Source organism: Scatophagus argus, chromosome 23, assembly GCF_020382885.2.
Source record: "Scatophagus argus isolate fScaArg1 chromosome 23, fScaArg1.pri, whole genome shotgun sequence".
Lineage (NCBI taxonomy): Eukaryota > Metazoa > Chordata > Actinopteri > Scatophagidae > Scatophagus > Scatophagus argus.
This window is the reverse complement of record NC_058515.1, coordinates 8,935,856-8,958,513: the sequence shown is the minus strand read 5'-3', so window position 1 is coordinate 8,958,513 and position 22,658 is coordinate 8,935,856. Positions and strand designations below refer to the sequence as shown.

Here is a 22,658-nt window from a genome sequence, read left to right as displayed (position 1 = left end):
CCCTAAAAAAACAAAATAAACAAAAACAACATCTGCACCTGAAGCCAGATCAGCCAGCAAAATAGTCACTTGTTCATTAGTCCGTGCCCAGTTTCTTTTTTATTTTACACATATATCCTGATTGTGTAGTATATCTACCAAACTTCTTTCACAAATTGTACAATATACCAAATATTGGACCTTTAGATGTATATATCCTACAGTATTTGCATCTTTTTTTAATATTGCATGTTAGCATGTAAGTATTTGCAGAAATTGTTATTTTGATTAAGAAGTTTACTTCTTACACCACTTATTTTCCCAGAAGGTCTATATGTGCTTCTGTATTGCTGTATAAAAAAATTATATTGTAGCATCTGAGAAGGTCCTTGGAGCTGAACAATAAGTGTAAAACATGAAGCTATAATTCCCGCTCTCCAGCTTGATTGAAGAGACGTTAATTACAATCATCTCATCTTCCTTTGCTGATTTTAATTTGCACTCAGTGCATTTGACCCAATTTTGTTTTAATGAAGTTGGCATTTTCACTAAAGTTCAGGTGACTGGAATGTTTCAGCAACTTTCTGGTTTACATCAGGCCAACACTTCCAATTCTGTATCCGACCTTTTATATTAAATGACTGTCATCAGTGCTTTTGTGTTTCTCAGGACAACTTAACACCTTCTCTTTTTCAGCAGATGTTAACGTATTAATTACTCCATCTGACATATGGGCTAACAAACACAGGCTTGTTCATGATGTGTGTGACCGTGGTGCAAACCTCCAACCCAAGTCATTAAAGTGCTTAATTGTCATCAATAGCTGCTAGTTAGCAAATCCTCCACAATTACTCTTCCAAAGGGTATAAGGTGACTGTCCTCCAGCATCCTGTAAGTAATATTCTGTGACAAACGTCTTCATTCTCACAAGTTCTTCTAATACCCTCGTAGTCCTTCCCACCTAATCTTGACATTTCCTCTCCTCTCCTCGGTCTCTGAGGGTTTTGTGCTGAGAGGACGAACTCTAAGCTCTTAATTGCAGGTGGTGTGTGTGTACGCTTTTCCCAATCCAAACCCCTTTTGTTCGCAGGGCTGTGGGAGAAACAAAGGTCCCTTTTTTTACTCACTGCCCTGACTCTCAGAAGGAGTGTGGGGATGAAAAAGGGATTAAGTCAGCATTTCTCATGACCTCTGAGGCCCGGGGTTTGGAGGGGAGCTTGTGTGGTGCTTGCAACAGGCAACCTGGCAGAGGTGTATTTTTTTTTTTTTTTTTGTTTTTTTAACCGCAGCACAATGACAACCCTGAAAATACTTTGCAGACATTCAATATCATTTTATCATCCAAAACCTATTAGTGTGCCTAATAGTGAGACATTCCCTCAAAACAGTCAAGTGCTAATATAATTCTGAACGGTGCTGCTCCAAAAATCTCTCCCACTGAGACTGAATGAGTCATAAAGCATGGAACAGGCTGCTACAGTTAACTGTTGTTGTTCATTTGTTTTCCATTACAGAAACTCCATTTTGGCTAATTAGTCTTGACAGTAACTTTTCCCTGTGGTGTTGATTAGATCTAATTAATGACTGAAGGCAAGATGGAGGACTGGTGCCCTGAAGGAGGCATTCTCATACATCCCTGGGTAATTGAAGCTTTTTCCATTTTCCAAAGCAAAGTCATAACTATTCTCCTGTTTCAGTTTGGTGGTTTTCATTAATTGTTTCAAACTTATCATCAATATTCTACCAGTGTTCTACTGCTATTATATACGTGTGTGAATGTTATGACATCTTCAGAGGTCAATTGATTTTATGTGATGTCATCATGTAGTTGAGTTTGCCTTTGAGCAAAGCACTGATTCCCCGACTTCACTTAAATGCATGAATATGAATCAGGCTGTGCTGGTGAAACAAAAAAACACCAGCAAACTTTCTCTGGATTAATCAAGTTTAAACGAAAATGGAAATTGACTGCAAGATAATTAATGCTGTGATATGACTGTAAAATAACTGGAAGTTTCTTTGGACATTTTGCCAATAAGCTCTCTTGACCCCTTGTTTTTTTTCTCCAAAATTGCATCATAGAGTCATAATCTTTCCATAGTAACTCATCCACAGCTGCCTGCCACCTTCCATCAGTCCAGTGGAGAGTGGAGAGCTTAGGGGATTTAGATCTGATGTGAATGTCTCATAGGAAAACACCATGCCAAACTATGCATGTTGCCGGGGAGCAGATAGTCAGGACAATCTGATTAACAGTGTGAAAACGTTCCTTATCTGTGATGACTTGAAACCTCCATACAAAAGCAGTAACAGCCAGAGAGAGAGAGAGAGAGAGAGAGAGAAGATGAGATGATTATGGTGGGGATGGATTCGTCACGTATGTACAGCATCTGCCAACAAGTCGCAGCAACACCTCTTTGGATCTTCAAGCGTTTGGACCCAACACAAACTGATATTAAGTTTAACTTATGTATGCAGGAAAAAAAAAGTCCTATAAGATTTTTTATTTTTGTCTTTGTCTGAAATTAGTCTGCGTATATCTGCAAGAAAATTGAAACTGAAAAGTGAAATTATAGATTGAAAATACAAAATACACTGAAAGATTCTGCATAAACGTGCACAGTTGAACAAAAATAAAAACGCAATTCTTTAGAAGCCATGACTAATATACAGTTTTTCAAACTAAAAGGCAGATTAGTCAGTTTAGCATAAAGACTATTAACAGGTGGGGAAACAGCTTTTACTGCTCTGTCTGAAAGTGATGAAATGCACCTATAGCTCACAACTGTTGAAAGTCAATAGTTGAGTGTAGAAAATACAGTTTAAATTAGCTTCTTCCTCCCTTCAGCACTGTTGGTTACTTTTTTCCTGTGCTGGTACAAACCATAACCCACAGCAGAATACAGTATTTACATCAGCCCCTTGGCCTATATAGCTATCCCACATTTTGTATGACATGCAGGGTGTAATGACTGCATGGCTGGGGAGAGACATGGGGGCTCCTGGTGAGCATTGCAAGGGCTGGTGTGTCTTGAAGCCCCTGATTTTATCTGGAGATACTCTGGAGTCTGATCACGGACTCTCCTGCTTCCATCACCACCTGCTTGCAGAAATCCAAATAATTACCTGCATGCTAATGTGGGTGGTGGTCCTTATCTGCAGCCAATCGCATTGAAGCATGAAGGAATCGCTGCCATTGCTCATGGCATTGCTCATTTCTTCCACAACGAGGAGGGGGAGCGAACTAATTAAAGAGATGAATTCATTTGGATGGGTTGCTAAAATGAACAGAAAAACTGTGCTCAATATTCTTTATTTGCTCCTCTGTAGATTATACTTGGAGTTGGTAGGCAGACTGCTGAAACAGCACTGGCACTACTATTCCTTGTTTTTAGACTTTTGTCTACTGTACACTTCTGTACACCTGGGAAAGTACTTTACTATTAGTTTAAGTACAACACTGCTCATGGGTACTGTGTGTACTGCTGCTGTGTGTACTTATTATCTACCTTGAGGTTTTGGGGTTTTTTTTGCATTGAGTGTTACAATTGCAGTGGCCAAAGATGAATTGAATTGCTTTGTTGGGAAAATGTATCATTCATCTGTCACTGTTTAGGCTGGTTGATAGAACAAAAGTAATGGTGAGTAATGGTCTGTAAATTTCTCTTGTCTTGAGTGTCTATTAAAATCAGCACTTGCCAGTCAAAGTCAGTCAGGGTAGACGTATCCATGGTAATGTTTGTCTGTTGGTCCACCACTTTGGTTCACTCTAAAATATGCCAACAGCTACACACACCATACTACACATTTGTTGTAGAAGACAGCCCTGACCAGAATCTGGTGCGTGGTGTGTACTTTTATTCAAGTCCCAAACGTACTAAATTAAACAGTAAGGGGTGCAGGCCAAAACCCCAAATACATGCAAAACTGATGTAACTACGTTACAGTTAGTGCTTATTAGCAAATGGTAGCACGCTAGCACTCTAAACTACAACAATAAACATTATGTCTGGTTTCCATCAGCATATTAGCATTACCACTGTGTGCATGTTGTCATGCTAGTGTTAGCCTTTTGTATTAGCATAGTCTAACCAAGCGTAGTTTATGGTATAAGCTACCTTGAGCATTGTACTAATAATCATATAGTTATTATTTCTTTAAATTATCAGGTCAAATTTTTAAATGCTGATGGGGAACAATGGGAACTATGTGTCCTCAGTTTGAAAGACTGACAGGAGGTTGGCTCAGCTTTGGCAGATCTGGTCCATCCTGCTCCTGAGGTATCTCTCCACCTGTTAAAATCCTGCTCCTCCCACTACTCTTAATCCCAGCATGACAGACATACAACCGGGCAGGACTCCCAAGGTCTCAACAATGTCAACCCTTCCTCAAACACAGGGGAAACATTTGGGGATTACGACGCAAGTTTTTCAGGCTCAATCACCTAGAAAATAGAGCCCCTGAATGGATGCCCACACCAAGATATGGTCAATTAGGTGCGGAAGGCTGACCAAAGAGCACAGTCAGGTGAAAGGAAACACAGGCATGCTGGGAGTTGAGAATGTGAATTAAAACTTGCTCAGGGTTAGAAAAAAAAGGGGAACAACTTTTCTCACGTTTCGAGATCCTCTCACAATGGCTGTCAAACGGGCATGAGTCAATTATCGTTTAGATATGCAGGAACACAAAAGAGAAGAAAAAAAAACGGAATGAAAAAGTGGTAGTAAGTGATTTGCTTGTTATTATACTCATTGTGCAGCAGCACCATTTTGCCACCTTTGATGTAGAGAATTATGAGATTTACTCCACACACATGCACACACACACACACACACACACACACTCCTAATGCTGATGAGTCTACTTATGCAATTACTCACATGAAGTTTTATGCGGCATCATTATTCTCGCAACTGTGAATTATTCATGAGATCATCTCTCGAGCATGTGTCGCCTGCAAACTCCATGTCGCGTTTCCGCATTTGTACACTCGCCGCCGAGTCATGACATCGCACATATTGAGATAGATGGCAATTACTGTTCATCCATGTTAAGCAGATTTATTCCAAGGACAACTGAAGCCACTTAGGACATAAGATGTGTAGAAATCCTGAACAACACAGAATATTTAATATGTGGCTGCAGTTTGATTGCTGAGCTGAAATCACAACTGAATGTTAAGTAATATTTAAATAAATGTGGATGTGGAGCTTAGCATTGTTTTATTGTTGTTATCACCTGCCTTTGCTGACACTCCTATACACTACTTAAAACGGGGAATGTGCCTTGTTCTGACTCCCACACTTCACTGCAGCCCATTTTATAAACATGGCGTGGCGTGCATGGCAAAATCTGATTGTTTGCGGCAGTTTAAACCTGAACCTTTGGAATTCTCACAATAAGATTGAGAACATGTCAGAGTTCCTCACTTTAATAGTCAGAATTCAAATAGTAATGAATTTAACACAATGTTATTCTTGTTAGTAGCTCCTCAAATTCAAAATATGCTTACTGTTGTGCTGTATGCTGTGTGACTGTCAGTCATATTTTGCTCAGTTTAGATCCTCATTTTAAATCGCTAGCAGATTTTCCATAGACAAGATTATTTTTGATTTACATTGTTGATTTATATTGTTTTGCTTTTACAATACTATGCTAATAATTTTATATGTTCATGCACCTATTTTTATTCGATAGACCTTGAATCAGGTTTGCTCCCTATCCTGATTGACAGTTTCTTTCCAGAGCGCTGTTCGCTGAAGGTACCACAAAAAGGTCCTTGTACAGAGAATTTCACACCTTATTAACCTAAGCTTGTTCCTTGCAGTTTTACCTGAATCAAAGAACGATTGTAATCCACATAGGCAGGTAAATCCACCTGCGGACAGAGAACAAAAACTCTGCTGTTGTCAGAATTGCCTTATTCTTAGCTACATGTTTGAGCATGGATCCCATTAGCCTGCTCTGCAGATGTGATGTCAAAATAAAGCTGAACCTTATTAACCTTATTAAGCTAATCTGAACACTGTTTGTAAATATCTGATGCTTCCTGCTACACACAGCACATCACGTTATAAATTAAAACCATCATTCTTGTGAACATGCAGTATGTGCTGATGTTTTAGCCTCATTTAATGATGTTTTAGCCCTTAAAGAATACATTAAAGTAGGCAGGAAATCTGGTCTTCAGATATACAAAATTGCAAGTATACGCTGTATATTAATTCTAATTTGATCCCTTGAAAACTTTAGTTTAATTTTACTAGGAATTTGAACTGTCTATCAAAAACACTAATCTATTTGGTGCCATTGCTGAGAAAGATACAAAGTGTTAAAAATAGTGTCTGTTTAACACTCTAATGAAAGGGTATCGCCGTATGGAAAAAGCCAGAGACACATATAAACTGTAGCGCTTAAATGCAATGTGCTATTACCTGAAAATTCACCTGCATTTTTCTCAGTGGGCTCCCCCCAACAAATAGGTGTTTTTCCCCCCTGACGAAATAACACTTTGATGTTTTTCCCTGTCCTGTTCGGCTTTTGTTGTGGGTGGACAGCCCATCTTTATTCTGTGCTAGCAGGGTAGCGGGGCTTCAGAAGCTTTTTGAACCAGTATTTTCATGGTTTAAAGCTTTCATCTCATTTGCTGGTTGAGGAAGTGTCCTGCTGCTGTGGAGTGGTGTTTTGTTGTGAGGGGCAGCCTCAGCTTGCCTCCCTCGTTGGGGGGTTAAAGCACCCTGCTTACTTTAGGAAACTAGGTCGGCCTTAATAAGACAAAGTGCAGGCATTGATTTGACAAAATAGTATTTGGAATTAGATGTTACAGCACAAGCAAATCACAGCTGGGGTAAAAACAATTCTCTCATCAGGGAGCAGTCATCCCTAAGGAGACTACTGTACCCCCTGCCTACCTGAGAGGATCAAGACCAGGTCTTAAAGGAGGGGGGGTTGAGTTGAGTTTCAGGGGGAAAAATGCACCTTTTCAGTGAGAAAATTAAGGAGGAAACATGTCTTAGTTTATTAGCTTAATAGCCTAAAGGCTAATTACAATAATTCTTCTCAGTGGCGTTAGATAGGCTGGTGTTTGATGATTTAAACTATAAAACAGATGATAAAAGAGTTAGAATTTGTACTATGGACAAACAAGAGAATGAAATTCAATTCAAGATCCCATTACTGCCCCCCCCCCCCCCCCCAGCCCGCCACATTTCTCACAATCTGCATCTGAGCAGATGTTCATGCTGTAAAATCATGCATCCTCAGATCAAATCTGAGAAATTTCCATCCAAGATGAAGACTACAAGATGTAGCGGAAAGCTGGAAAATGGACCTTTAGATTTTTTTCTATATAAGAATGAATTTCAGCACAGAAATGTGTTTTCAGAGCTTCTTTTAAATTAATATAAACCTGCTCTCACCCCTCACACATTCATGGAAAAAGCTACCACTTAAAAGGTGACAAACTGAGTCCTGCTGTTGAAGCAAAACACTTTTGAAAAAAAAAAGAAAAAGAAAGCCACTATGAAGTTAATCACTTGCCAAAGGACTGATTATAGGAGAGAGACAAGCCTGACGAGAATCAGACAAAAGCAACACAGCGGTGGCACTTTGGTTTCAATGAGACGCTCTGCTGGTGTTGGGATGACATCAGAGGTCAGCTAAGCTGTCCTTTGTATCCTTTCCCCGTACGCCTCGTCTCTTGGACCCTCGGTCTTGTTCTCACCAACAGGTTGTTTTCTCGTCCTCTCATTAAGCCCTGATCTCAAAATGAGAAGCCCTCCGAATACCACATCTGACCTCGCTGTGGTGTCACGTTGAGGAAGACGTGGGCAGATTTTGGTGACAAGTATGCAACTCTGTCTCCTAACCCTATTAGTTTATATGCTACTAAATGGTTTGTCAAGTCAATAAGTGTTCTGTTGTTGAAATGAAGTCATCCGGAGGAGGTTGGGGTAGAATGTGAACGTGCAAAGGGTTGGATGTGGACACCAGAAAATCACTGCCTGTGATTAAATTTAGGCTACTAAATCACTTTGCTTAAAGTTAAAGATTGTTTGCACATTTGGCTCCTAAGTGCTCTAAAAAACAAACAATTGTGCAAAGAGAGGACATTACAGAGAAAATCATTCAAATATATTTTTGGCCAGGTTTTGCAGACATGCTCAGTGTGAACATTTTGCAGCTTTGCAGGTACATTCATTAACATTTCTTCAGTATGTTGATAAAAGAACAGAATCTAGGCAGCACTGAATTTTTTTCATATTGTACTGCTGCTACTACCACTACTTCTAATAACAATAATATCAAAAAATACCAGGTCAAATGATGTTTCTTTGTACATTCCTGATGATGATGATGGTGAAGATATAACCTGTTTTGTTGTTGTGACACAAAGCCCTGATCCAAAGCAGAGATTTGTTTGAAAGGAAACACTGGTTACTGGTAAATGGCTTAATCCTTCCTGTTAGACAGTGAAAACTCTCACCAGCTTCATACCAACAGTGATTATTCATTTGTGTGACTGGATTTTGTAAGGACTAATATATTTCATAAGATCAGTTTACACATAACATAACAAAGAGTATGTGTACTGAGTTTAACTAAGCAACCCTGGATCGACTTCACGGGCACAATGATGCCTCAGAAGAGACTTTATCAAAGCTCCATAAAGTTTGTAAACTGTTTTATAACTTCAAATAAGGTGATGTACTTTCTCACACAAGCTTCACGAAGAGGGTCTTGACCAAAATGTGAACTATGGCTATGATAAGCTATGTTTGTGATTCAGGGTGTCATGATCAGATAAATATCCTAAAGCCTGTGAACTAAAGGTTGCAGTTCTTAGAATATAAAGCCCGCATTGATGGTGGAACTCCAGTTGTACAATTACACAACATCTAAACTGATAAAAGATCCCATTTATCTCGGGTTTTGTAGATGCGAAGGAGTAAGATCTTCAAAAAGTTCCCCAAAGATCCACAGAGTCCCCCATTTGTAAATGTTTTTGAAAATGGCGCTTTGTTCACACCTGTGGTCAGCACTTTATTTTGTATTTTTCCTTTATCTGACTTTAATCTGCATGCAGCCAGCATTTTGCAGTCTATAGTTCTGAATAGACTGCAGTGTGTATTGTTATCTGTTCCTCTGTCTCCGTTCCTGACTGGCTGTGGCTCCCCACTGACTTTGAACCATATCCAGGTGTCAGTCCTTGTATGTGCATGTTGCTATGGTTTGGTGCCAACAGATCTAAATCTGAACAAAGCAAATCTTACTTGAAAACCTCTACCAGTCAAGCCGTATAATGAAGAATTACAAAGTAGTGTCTGATTTAGTTTAAAGAATTACATTTGAATATCAAAAGTAATGATGTTTTGAAGTTCTAAGTATAAATGATCTGTCAGTTTGGTCATTATTTATTATTACAGTAAATAAACTAAATTGTTTATTTTCACTCTTCCCCAACAGTCATCTCTCTAGACACATGCAAAAACACAAACCACAATTTGTTTGCTATTTTAGCTAAAAAGTAGTCAAATCCAAATATAATCACTTTTAAATTCTACTTAACATGTTGTGAACAAAGCTAGAATGAGTGATTGGCAATGTATTAGTCCGAAAATACTGGAATTAGGCATTGTTCACAAGTGCATGTATGCACATAGAAAAGCCCAACATGAGATGTTTTGCATTTAAAGCGTCAAGTTTTCTGGAAAACGACGTCGAGGACATGACCCGACTGTCCTCGACAGCAACTACAGCCTTGCAAACACGTGCAATAACCTGAAAACAACCGAAGCATCTGTCATTCCGGAGGACAGATATTCTGAGTGCGCAGAGTAGAAGATAGCAACCTGCCTGTTTACACAATGTCTAATTAAAATGTCGCATTTATAGGATAAAACACGAAAATGAAATGTTGTTGAATCATATTGTGTGCCTCATCTTGATTCATTTACATATTCAACATTTTTATGTGTCACGTTAGTGAAAAATTCAACGTTGAGTTGCTTAACTTACGGTAAAGTTGGGAATGAACTGGCGGACTTTGATTTTTGTTGGTTTGCTTTTTTATTCAGTGTCATATTGGTTACCTCTCGTTGGCTGGCTAGAATTTTCCTTTTTACATCTGATGATAAAACTGTCCACAGTTGCAGTAGCTAAACATTTTTAAAAAGTCTGAGATCGGCAACTACAAATTGAACTTCTTGTAACGTATATCTCATTTCAATTTCTACTCACTCATTTGTTTAATTAAATAACCAAAGTGTGACATTTTGGAAGCCAGCATAGACGCCGCTCTGTACCTCCATTTGACTGAAGGCTTCGTAAGGTCATGAGAGGAAAAATACGTAACATGCGATAAAAATAAATATTGTGTTCTTTCTGTTCAACTGTAACAGATCTATCACGTCTCAGTGGATTCCTCTGTGAGAAACGAACAGGGTTCAGGTGAAATGTGACATTACAGGTATGCTGGGTGCAGCAGGCCAGGTTGGTATTTCAAAATCTGTGCTGAAAGGTTTGAAACAACTCTGGCTCTGCTGCATTTTGGAAGTATCATACTGAGAACATACTCAAAATGACAGTTTTATGCTAACAAATAAAAATATTGGATCCATGTATAGGTGCTTTCACTTCTCTGAGGGTTTCGTGTAGCAAGTCATATCTGATCTGTTTGCAGATGCCACTATCACAGACAATGTTTGACAATTTCTAAGCTGTTATTGTCTGTAGCTGAAAGCCTAGAATACTTTCCCATAACAGCGAGGCAGAGATGTACAGAACTGATGTCTCTATCTGGGCTCTGCATTCATCTGATAGCACACTCACCTCCTTCTCTATGCTTCACCTCACCCTTTGCTTGTTTGTCATTTTGTTCTCAACGGTGCATCATTGAAACAGTTAACTATCATAGATCTGTGGGAAGTGGAGCTCTGTAACAAACAATACACTTTTCGCACTATATTTCTATATTTCACTATATTAAGTTCACATACAGCAAGCATTTCTCCTGAAAACTGCTACAATTTTGTCTCGGGTTAGTAGAGAACAAAATAGAGAAAGTCACAACACCGCAATGTCATTTTCTGTCTACTGGATGTGTAACATGCTCGTTGTAACGACTTTACAAGGCGATAATGTTAACAAAACTTCTGCTGGCTCCAAGTAGCTGAAAAAATCAATCGGTACGGGTTTAAATGACAGTCCCTAAAGACAGTAATGCCAATTTTTTTTTCTAACTTTCTCAAGAGTTGGCATCAGATTTAGTGTTCTGACAATATTTTTTTACATCCTCCTCATCTGACACAAAAGACATCTGAGGACCCTCACAGTGGGAATAAATCTTTTCAGCAAACAGAAATGAACCAGAATCCCTTCCCATTAGGATGAAGAATCCTTTCACTCGAGACCCTGTAAACAATGCTTTAGAGGTCTGGTTGTTTCCCTAGAGAAGGGTTTTTTTGGGAGTTTTTTTTTTTTTTTTATTAAATTTTAGCTCAGGGATGAGTCAAAGTGTTGCATTTAATCTAACATAATCAGTACAATAGCTTTAATTAGACATATGCAAATAGATAAATTTAAAGGATATACAAAACCTCAAAATAGAACTCATGATCAAAAGTAAAAAATATATTTCATGCCTATGTTTCACCCCTAACATATTAACTCAAAACCCAGTACAAGGGGCATATTGATACTTGCAAAGTACAAACTGTTTTTTTTCCCACATTGTGTCTATCATTAGCACATCCAGTTCCTTGTAAATGTCTCTCAAGTGTCACATTTTTACAAGAAATTGCACACTTAGAAACTTGATTCTTGAAATCCCTCACAGAGGGTTGTGCTCATCTGCCACTAAGTTATGCATTGTTGAGGTGCAAAGCTCTCCTTGCAATTGTATCGTTAACTAAAGAAGCATCTTTGACAGGACACAAATAAAGAGTGTAGCCAGAGTAAGTGCAGAACGAGGAACTCTCTGGGTTCAAGCTTAGCCTGTTTAGACAGTGATGGTTGCATTCACTGGCACCTGACCAGAACCTTTCAAGCTACTAATGCTCCCTACCCACACACACAAACACATATGCACACACACCCGCTTATACAAGCACTTAAAGGTCTTAAATACACACAAACACACACACACACACACACACACACACACAATGAACCAGTATGTAAAAGTGAACCTGCATTTCCTTATAGATGCACCATGCTGTGCAGATGTAATATGCATGATTAAAACACATGGGTGCATGCACAACCCACCCACCAACACCCACACCCACCCACTCACTCACTCACTCACTCACACGCTCTCTCTCTCTCTCACACACACACACACACACTCACACATCTGTACTCAGTGCTCATGAGCAAACTTGGCTGTCTCTGGCCCACCATTGTTCACTGGCACTGAGGCATTGCCGGGCTAAGTGAGGGGCCCTGATGGATACCTACCAGACTCAGACCACCAATAAAGGTGTGAGAAGAGGAGAGAGAGAGTAAACTGGGGAATTCTGAATAGGGGAGAGAAAGATGGCAGAAGATAGCAGAATATAGATTCCAGGCCAGAGGCAAAGAAACAGAAGGAAAATCTATTGTCCCTCACATTCAAATGCACAGGTGTGTGTATGAGTGTAGAATGGATGCTCTCCTTCTTCTGTGCATGAGTTGTAATCAATCATCTTTAGAAAAGCTTGTCTCCACTGTATGAGTACTGGGCAACCCTAGTTGAATTTCCATCCAATCATGTTTCAAAATGAAGAACAGAATAGTATTTTGAACATTTTATGTAGTTTGTGATAGCACAATGAGAGAATACTTAATTTCAAGTAAGCAACCTGGAAAAAGTCAAAGCAGCTCTAATTAAAGTTTTTTGCATCAATAACAAATCAAAAGAGTTGTTCGCCGTGACTAAAAGACTAAAAAGAACAATTAACACTTCACCTAAAATGTTGTTTTGGTTTGAGAGCTATCAAATGTATTGTTTTGTTTCACTCTCACGGCTCTCTTCATTGTCATTTCCAGATACGCCAGGCTACCTATGCTACCTTCCCAGCATCAAACAGCATGCAGAAAAATTTTGCATCTGACCAGTTGAACATAGTGGAGAATTTAGCTGCTAAAGTTCCAGAAATATTCTTCAACAGGTGGTGGAGACCAAAGCATAGCAAAAAGGAGGCTGAGCGTTGGACTTACATTTATAAAGTCACCTGAAACACCAAACACCTTGTCTTCTAGATGTGTTAAATATGATGTGTCACTTGCAATCCTGAGGGACAATATTACCTGCTTTAAATGCCACAAAGATTCTACTTTGGAACAAAACTCTGCACTTACATATTTCAATGTGAATGTTTGCACCTCAAAGCAAGCTACTAATCTGATCTTGAGAGAAAGATGTGTGAGTGTATTTCCGTAGGATGCTGGCAAAGGCGTAACTTACGCCCCAGGCACTGTAAACAGAGACACCAAGTCCAACAGCACAGAAACAGTCAACATCCTCTGGCACAAAAATAAAAAACAGAGAAAACCATCTTGAAAGCTGTATTAAAAGCAAAGTTGCTCCACTGAGGCCACATATGTCACATGGAACACAAATCAGTTTAGTCTTTGCTGTTATTCCTCCCCACCCCCACAAAGCTTTCACACAACAAAGTGTCAGTGACATGAAAGCCCAACAGTGTGGAGAGAGACTTGGATGCATAGAAAAGTTTAAATTAAAAAGACTGAATCTGTTGACCTCACCAGCAACCCGACCAACCTGATGACTGTCATTGTTGGCCATCCAACCGTCAGCGGTAAAGTGGGGGCTACTGTGTAGCACTTAAATGACAAAGGTGCAAAGTGACAGATGAGAAAGCAAACACACAAAGGTCAAGACGCTTTGCATGCTGCGAGAGAGGGAAATTTTTCTGTAACTTGAGCGCCGGGTTTTCAGAAACAATTTGGCAGTCTTGAAACTTAAGAAATGTTTCCACGTCAAAGTGGTGTCATGCTATTCTTTAGCGTCTGTGATTCAGAGTTGGAAACAATAATGCAAACTGATTTTGACCCTTTGTGCATCAGAAGGATTGCAGTGAAAGAACAATATAAAGCCACTGCCTCTTTGACAGCAAAATATGAACTCTGAATGCACGTCTTTATAGAACACTATTAAAGAAAATATAAACATCTATATGCCATGATTTACTGTTTCATGATGTGCTTCTACTCCTCCTCTACCACACCTCCTTACCTTACCCCCCTCCCCCTTCCATCTCTCTGACAGTGGGAGACATAATCAGGTTTTGTGAGATTTTGCAGTAGATTAGCCACCACCTTGCTTCAGATAAGAAGCTGCGCTGATAAAGCCCTGTCCTGGGAGGCACATGGCTGTGATTAAACACCATATCTGACATGAGCAGATCTGTTAAGAACACAATTAAGACACTGTCTAGCCATATCTTCTCTAACTCCACTTGCCCCTGCTAATCCTTTCGTTCTGAGTTGGAGGTGAGGCTGAAAATTTCTGACTAATAGATCGTTTGTACAGACAGTGGAACTGGAAGTTTTCTAAGGTGCAAAGATAACAGTAGTGTACTCAGTATACTGTAAACTAGATTATAATCAGCTTGTAGACTAACTCGAACTAGTTGTGAAATGACCTTATCTCGAGGTGAAACTGATCTGGTTTGAAGGCACTTTAAACAAACCAGGCTTTGTGGTAATCCTGTGATCCAGAGACAAACAGAAGCGACGGTAAATGAATAAATATAAAACACTTCCATTCATAATCCAATTGACTGAAGCTTTTCCAAAACAGCTGTTTTGGTTTCATTTATTTCTTCTGAGAAATTAGAAATAACACATAGTGACACACTAATTTACGCAGGCTTTTACACACCATGGTGTTTGCAGACTCCCTTCCTGCAAGAAAATGCTGTAACTGGTCCATATAAACCATCTGAGTGAGCCAGGTGAGAGCAGCTTAATGTGCCTGGATAAACTTGCCATCCACAAATCCAAACCTCAAATTCCACTTCACAGTGGATGAAATGATAAAGGCTGCATGTGCGTCTGCCTTGGCATTGCTGGCATTTATTCACATTTCTAGCGTCTTTGTTGATGGATGCATTTCAGATTATCTTCATGTCCTGCACAGCTGGAGTGAGTCTGTACCAACCCCTATCTATCCAGGCCCATAACCTGTGGAATATCTTTCTGCAAATAGCAGAGTCACTTTGCAAAACCTTTTGCTGTGGTAGTCACTATCGAAATGCTTTTGTTGTGACAGCAGACTTAATGTCGTTTGCACAATGTGTATTTTCTCTTTGCATATGTACATGCATTGTAATAGGACAGATGGGCAGGTATGATGCTGATAAGAGCCATCACTCCAGGACTGATGGAGGAGAAAAAACAGACCATCTGTCATTCATAAGTTTTGGTTTTAAAAACAGTCATCTTCTTTTCTCAGCAGTTTGAAACACCTACCACCCTGTACATGTGAGAAGTAGTAAAATTAATGACTAATAATAGCTATGTCTGCTTCAGATCATTGTGCATTATGCCATAAGCAATTTCTCTAGCTTCTGCTGTAGCAGATCTTCCTGGGAGATGCCCTTCAGGGATTTATTATGCCTCTAAAACACCACCAGGGGTTGACTGCTTGCATCCTCTGCCTCTTTAACCCACATCTATTATTCAAAGACAGTTGGAGTCATGACTACTGGGAGACCAAGAGATGCCACTGATGTCTCTTTATTACATCTACAAATCCTGTCTAATAGCTGAGGATACTGTCCTTAATGTTTTAATGAAAATTCCAGTGTCTTTTTTTCACATGATATCCCAGATAAATGCCAGCATGCACCGTATGCAAATGCTGAGTAGAACTGAGTGCTTATGTGCATTATGTGTTTCCCTTGGCGACTGTGTCTATCACATTGTGCTTTCCATAACGGAAAGGCAATCTGTTGTGTGTAACTGGATCCTGTTAGAATGGAATAGAAGTGAATGAAACATGTGACAAGGTGTGATTAGTTATCCACCAATCTCGCTGGGTGTTTGTTGACAGATGGGTCTTTTGTCAAGGTAATTTGCTCAACAGAATAACTAGGTAGATAATTACCTGTTGCTTTTGTGGCTATTAGTGCCATTGTTGTGTTTAAAACATCCTAATAGTGAATATTCATTGCTCAGTGGGACAAACCAAAGGGGTCATTATCTAGCTGACCTGAGGCAACGTGTTTTTCTTTCTGTTTGGAAAAAGCTTCTTATTAACACCTGATTCAACAAAGTCCACCCTTCTGACCAGAGATTCATATTAAACAATTTTAAAGCAACGGAAGCTGAATTAAAATGCAGTGTTCTACAAACACACTGCTTGAGGTCAATCAAAGCGCGTGGGCTGTGTGGTCTCGACAACTTTTTCTTAAATTACAGCTGCATAGAGGCTCAGTTGCATCAGATTAGACCGCTATTCATCCCAAATGCAAATAAACATGATAGGGTTTTAGTAGGCTGGAGCGGAAAGGGGTGTGACCAAGGTGTTGTATTTCATGTCAAACCACCTGAGGAGACACTTAAGGCGCGCTGGCTGAGGGTGCCAGCGGCAGTAGAGAAACGTCATTCACTAAGCAAGGTCACATCACTTGAATAACTGTACTGGACGGCCCGACTTTGTGTTTGCCTCGCCTTTCAGGAAATGGACGGCAGGATCAGACCGCTTGGCCTCGCCGGGCACGCCGCCAACCCGCTCGGCGGTTTGCAGGTGCCCCCATCTCTCCTGCGTCCTCCGCCCCTCTTCCTCAGGGCGTGTAACCCCGCGCTGGAGAGGGGATACCCCCGCACCCCGAAGTGCGCCAGATGCAGGAACCACGGCGTGGTCTCGGCACTGAAAGGCCACAAGCGCTTCTGTCGCTGGAGAGACTGCGTGTGCGCAAAGTGCACTCTGATAGCGGAGAGGCAGCGGGTGATGGCCGCGCAAGTGGCACTGAGGAGGCAGCAGGCTCAGGAGGAGAGCGAGGCCCGGGAGCTCCGGCTCTTTTACCCTGGCTCGGGCATCGGTGGCGAATCGGGGGACCCTCAGAGGTCACCCGTAGGCCCCGGGGTGCCAGCAACTACCAGCAACACTCCAACAGCTCCCAGTTTTGATGTATTTGGATCAGAGAACCAAAAAGAAGGTAAGTTAAAAATATTGCAGTATGACATTATTTTACCCACCTGTGTCAAAAAAGTACACTAAATAATAGTATTTATTATTTATTTATTTGAATTTACTTATAGATGTTATTGTATATTGAGTCTATGTTGAGTTTATTTGAGTTCAAGTTACCACAAAACATAACAGGCTACTCTGTTGCACTGTTTCAGGCAGCCATGCTAAAATAATTTTAAATTACCTGCTTTTCTCTTGTCTACACTTCAGATGACAAACTGAGCAAGTACAACTTCTATAACGGATTCATGGCTCAGCCCCTGTTTGCACCGCACACCGCACGGCTGCACTCCTCCCCAAGTGACAAGAAGGACATGTCTCCAAACAAGGACAACAACAGCTCATCCACTGATGGGAGCGCAAGTCCGTCCCCGGTGTTTAATCACACAGAGAGCCCACAGAGGACATTTTCCTCCTCAGATCCAGAATCTGGCAGCGAGTCGGAGAAACCCAAAGACTTCCCGATCCTGGACCGGGACCCCACCGACATCATGGCCAAGATCTTCCCCTATCACAAACGGGACACCCTGGAGTCAATGGTGAGAACGTGCAAAGGTGACATTGTCAGATCCATTGAACTCATGCTGAGCTCCAAAGAGAACAAACTTGACACTGAGAGCTTGACTCTGTCTAACCACCCAAACACGGTCAGGCCTTCTGTTGGATTGCCTGGAGCGGTTGGTGCTCTGGGAAGCAAATCTGCCTTCTCCCCGCTCCACATGCCGCCGACGGCCGCTGGGGGAGACAGTCTCTATGGGCTCAGCCCGCGCCTCGGTGTCAGCCCCCTGCGGCTGGCCTATTCCTCTGCAAACGGTGGTATGGCAGGTTTTATGTCTCCATACATGACATCCGGACTGATGCCAGTTTTTCCACTGCGTCCACCCTTGGACTCATATTCCTTTCCGGGTGTGATTAGAGACCTTTCCTATTTTCAGAGCAAGGAGTCACTATGCAGCACAGGTCTTTACACGCGCCTTAACAGTGAAAAATGACACATTAAAACGTTACTCTTGAGAAATATTATTATTGTTCAGTCTTATTTTAAATTGGCTTTCAGCATTTACATTTAATTGGCCTTACAACAAAACTTGACTTTTTTTTATAGTTTAGCCTACATGTTATAAAGATTGTTTATTATTAATAAAGCCATCAAAAGGTGCTCTTGTTTCATGTGTCCGTTATTTTGTGCTTATATTATATTAATGTGACATTATCTATCTATCTATCTACCTATCTATCTATCTATCTATCTATCTATCTACCTAAGACGTTTTCTTTAAACGTTTATTCTGAATTGCAAGAAAATGTAACTCGCTTAAAAAGCTCGCAAACTACACGTCCGTATATTTTCAAAAACGCCGATTAAGGTCTAAGTTCAGTGACTTCGTAAAGCTTATTTCTTTTCCAGCCTTAGAAAGTCATCCTCACTCACGATTGGTTAAACCATTCACATGCGGCTCAGATTAAAGCCAATAGGAAGCCTCAGAGGCGTCACGAGACCACATGTTTCAGGAAGTAAGGTCATGGTCAGTTTTAAATGTTAGATGAATAACATGAATTTGAAATACCTATTAGCGGATGTTGTTTTTAAGGAATGACAGGTTTTAAGGACTGAGACAGTTAAAAATTTTGCCATCGGACATGCGTTTCCACATAATTCTCGCCGCTGTCTTTTGGTGTAGCATTGCAGACTCTCGGAAAATAAGAGGAATCTCTTCGTCCTGTAAGTTCACCGTCCCCTTTTCGCTAGCTTAAGGCTAAGTTGCCTTCATGCATTCATGCATGCAAGTGTAACGTGCTGTCCCTTCAACAGCTAACTAGCTTAAACATAGACAACACGTTGCAAGTTCTTCTGAATTTGGCGTCGCTGCGTACAGCTTGTAACAACTTTTTGCAGCATTTCAAATTTGTTTAGGGTGGCAGCAATAATACCAAAACTGTCGTTTTTTATGTAGTTTCAGTAGTTTCTTCAGTGTGGTGTATACCCTTTATCCTGAAATGAATGTCACAAGGTGCAAAAAGTTTTCTCGTTTGTTTGATTGCATTTCTAGCTGCAGCTGTAGGTCGTCAACATGCTCCAGTTTGTCATGTTTTTTAATTTTGTAACAGACAAGCGGTTCTACAGGGAGAGGAAGTCTTTTCTGTGCATTGATGGGTCGAAAATTATCCCCTTTGAGCGGGTGAACGACGATTACTGCGATTGTGAAGATGGCTCTGATGAACCAGGTAAAGAGTGAACACGTGGACGAGTGGTTGTCTGTTTACCAGTGTTAGTAAGCTGTGGGTCACCACTGTTGACCTGTAATCAAAATCAATCAAATCATCAAAATATTTAGTTTGACATACTACCCAAGTTATCAGTATTTAGTTCATCATTTTTAAGCACATGAACATATCACTTAAATGTATATCACGGTGGACATAGTCAGCTTTTTTGCACCATTTCTTTTTCATACAGCTCACCAGGATATATATATCTAAAATATACTGCGCAGAACACTCAAACTCCCAGGGCTCTGGTAAAGGACCTGAGCTTGAGGAAACACACACAACCCCAGAGGGAGTGCTTCTTTCATATGGATCAATGCTTATGCATCTCTCATATAGCCTCACACTGACACATTTTTCACATTTCAGAACGCAGTGTATGTGTAGCCTGACATTTGATGCCTGCCACCATGAGACTAGAGCATGACTGAATGTATTAGACAAAATCCATCCATCCATTTTCTATACTGCTTATCCATCAGGGTCGCAGGGGCCTGGAGCCTATCCCAGCTGACAACCTGGACTGGTCGCCAGTCAATTGCAGGGCTGACACAAAGACATACAACCACAGACGCACACACTCACACCTAGGGGCGATGTAGAGTAGTGAATTAACCTGATGTGCATGTTTTTGGGAGCTGGAGTACCCACGCAGGCACAGGGAGAACATGCAAACTCCACACAGAAGAGCCCAGATTCAAACCTGGAACCCTATGAGGTGACAGTGGTTAGCAAAATCCATTTAGGAATTAGTATAGGTGAGCTGCCATGACAAGTGAATTTCCCCACTGCGGGATCAATAAAGTTTATCTTATATCATCTTGTCAGCGTCATCCAAAGTTCTGTCACTGAACATTCCCATCCGAATCTGACATTTCTTGGGGGAAGCCTTATAAACTGCTGCTGAGGATGAACTATGAGTATTTGATAGAAAAGTAAAACTAAAAGACACTTGCTGAAGGAGTCATTAAGTTACAAATTTTACTCACAGTTTCTGCTCATAAGATCAAGTCTGTCGTGTGTACACTTGTTCATGTTTAGTCTTTATCCACGAAAATTACCAAGCTTTTTAAAGTCTAATTTTCAAGCCATCAAACATTCTACTAGGCAGCTACTATACTAGTACGCCTTTGCTATGGCTCCATACTGCTCAGGTAAGTTCAGCTACTCAAGTATTGGCACCTTTGTCATTCCAGACAAAATGTTCAGAAAAAGCAAGAAGTGATGAAGTCAACATTAAACATGCTTGTAATATTATCAGGCCACACCAAGACCTTACATCTTGGCAGCTGATGCATCCAATCCAGAGCAGTGGAAAATATAGAGGCAAAAATTTCCCAGGCCTTTGGTTTGTACATTTAGTCCTGTTTCTGTTGCTTGCGTCAGCCACTTTGTATGTGTTAACAATAGTTTTGATTGCGTTTGTTTGTTTCTGAAAGTTGGCTTATTATGCAGTGCTGCCCTCTGCTCCTGCCCCCATGCAGGCACCTCGGCCTGTCCTCGTGGCCGATTCTACTGCACCAATCTGGGTTTCCGCCCACACTACATCCCATCGTCGCGAGTCAATGATGGAATCTGTGGTAAGGCTTTTTATATTGCATTATGTTGGATGAAATAATATTCTCCTGGGAGGTGACTTTAATAAACTTAGCAGAATCTTTTGAAGTGAGGCGATATATCAACAATGTTTTCTGCTTCAGCGTTTTTCAAGGACAACAAGGGCAGCACTGCAAGTGCTGAGGGTGATGGACAGATTTATTCTTGCAGAAAATGAATTGCTGTCTTATTTGTTCAAAATAGCTGGTGGAAAGGTTTGATGCCAAATGTGTGCTCATATCTTGCAGTTTAATTACTTTCATAGGCAGTTGCGAGATTTTAATCAAAATAGCTCACCCATTTTTTTTTTTTTTTTTTATCAGATAAGAAGTTGTTTTGTTTGCGTTTTGCCTTTTTGTGTGTTTTGCAAACACGGACGGGAATTCATATTTAACATGATGTCAAAAAACTGATGTGTTGGTGTGCAAACTGTCACTCTTTTTGTAGTACAAACAAACAGATGAAGTAGACACGACAAACAAAACCTGGCTCTCTAACACACACACACGACAATGTGCACACACACTCTCCACACACAGTTTTCCTTGAAAAACATCCTGTCCCTTTCCTCAAAGCTTTTCTCCATTCTGTCTTGTAAATTCTGCCACACACTATGCCTAATCAACCACTTTTGTTCTCCTGTAGCTCTTCACTTCGGATAAAATCAATACATTTCGTTGTCGACATTTCCTCTCTGACACCAGCGCTCTCAGCAGCATTAGACAGCACGCAGCCATCTCGGGTAAAAATTAAAGGAACGAAGAATGAAAGAGCAGCAGTGGAATATTTCTCAAAGCTTCCTGCTCCCTTTCCTGTCTCCTTTATTCTACGCCCACCTGTCTTCTCATACCTTCCCTGCCTCGAATGGAGCCACTTAATAGCTAACATCTCGTTGCTTTTTGCTCTTCTGCTGCTTGAGATTTTGATTGGCTGCCCTTTCTGGGATCTAAAGCTCTTGTTTCACTGGTCACCAATGGAGTTCTGGATAATTGAGAAATGTCACACTGTGTCCACTCTCTTGAGTGAAACATCTGAGCAAAAGCCAAGTCTAAGCATTGAGTCTTTGTTTATACTGTGCAAAACACTGAGGCGGGAGCCTCCGCAGATGTCAAACTATGAATGTACACGGTTGACTTTTGCTGTATGTGTTCACTTTTCTCAGTGTAAGAGAATTGGTTTAAGCTTTACAGATGTGATATACTTTATTGGTGCTATTGGTCAAAATAGGCAATTAGAATTAGTGTCAAAATTTTGCTAGATTTCAACACAAACCAGCAATTTTTTTCATATCGATCAAAGGAATGTGCACTTCTTTGCTTTTTGGCGGTGAATTAGTTGAGAGATTTTTTGGCACTTTATTGTATTGTCCATTAGATATAAAGCTACAGCAGCACTACAAGCTACAAGTCTGTTAGCTTATCTTAGCACGCATACCAGAAACAGCTTTTTGTATTTGTTTAAGAACAGTACCTATTGCAGCAGATCATTTGTTTTTGTTGTTCATGGTTTTTCACTTCAATCTGTGTCAATTTCTGTTGCCAAATTATGTATTGATCACATCGTTTAGAATAAAGACATATTTCTCACCTCTTCTCGCTGATAATGTTGAATG

At 40.5% G+C, this 22,658-nt stretch overlaps 2 protein-coding genes across 3 annotated transcripts in view; both read left to right on the top strand.

Moving 5' to 3' along the window:
* Positions 1–16,513: 16,513 nt before the first annotated feature.
* LOC124054210 (doublesex- and mab-3-related transcription factor A1-like) lies at positions 16,514–18,341 on the top strand. Its single transcript, XM_046379906.1, has 2 exons — positions 16,514–17,147; positions 17,393–18,341. Exons 1-2 carry the CDS (start codon positions 16,670–16,672, stop codon positions 18,172–18,174), a joined length of 1,260 nt encoding a protein of 419 aa, XP_046235862.1. The 5' UTR covers positions 16,514–16,669; the 3' UTR covers positions 18,175–18,341.
* Positions 18,342–18,664: 323 nt separating this feature from the next.
* The window catches only part of LOC124054209 (glucosidase 2 subunit beta-like), a 109,703-nt gene continuing 105,709 nt past the window's right edge, over positions 18,665–22,658 (top strand). The window contains exons 1-3 of one of the 2 annotated variants that reach the window (XM_046379904.1): positions 18,665–18,905; positions 19,292–19,408; positions 20,935–21,030. In XM_046379904.1, the coding sequence (XP_046235860.1) occupies positions 18,824–18,905; positions 19,292–19,408; positions 20,935–21,030 (295 nt within the window). In that variant the 5' untranslated portion in view covers positions 18,665–18,823. Of the gene's footprint in view, positions 18,906–18,939; positions 19,195–19,291; positions 19,409–20,934; positions 21,031–22,658 lie in introns of those variants that run through there. The other variant, XM_046379905.1, reaches the window with a different exon arrangement.

Coding starts and splice junctions, on each gene's coding strand:
- LOC124054210 (XM_046379906.1), top strand. CDS start 16,670: ATGGACGGCAGGATCAGACCGCTTGGCCTCGCCGGGCACGCCGCCAAC. Junction 17,148..17,392: donor ATCAGAGAACCAAAAAGAAG/GTAAGTTAAAAA, acceptor TCTACACTTCAG/ATGACAAACTGAGCAAGTAC.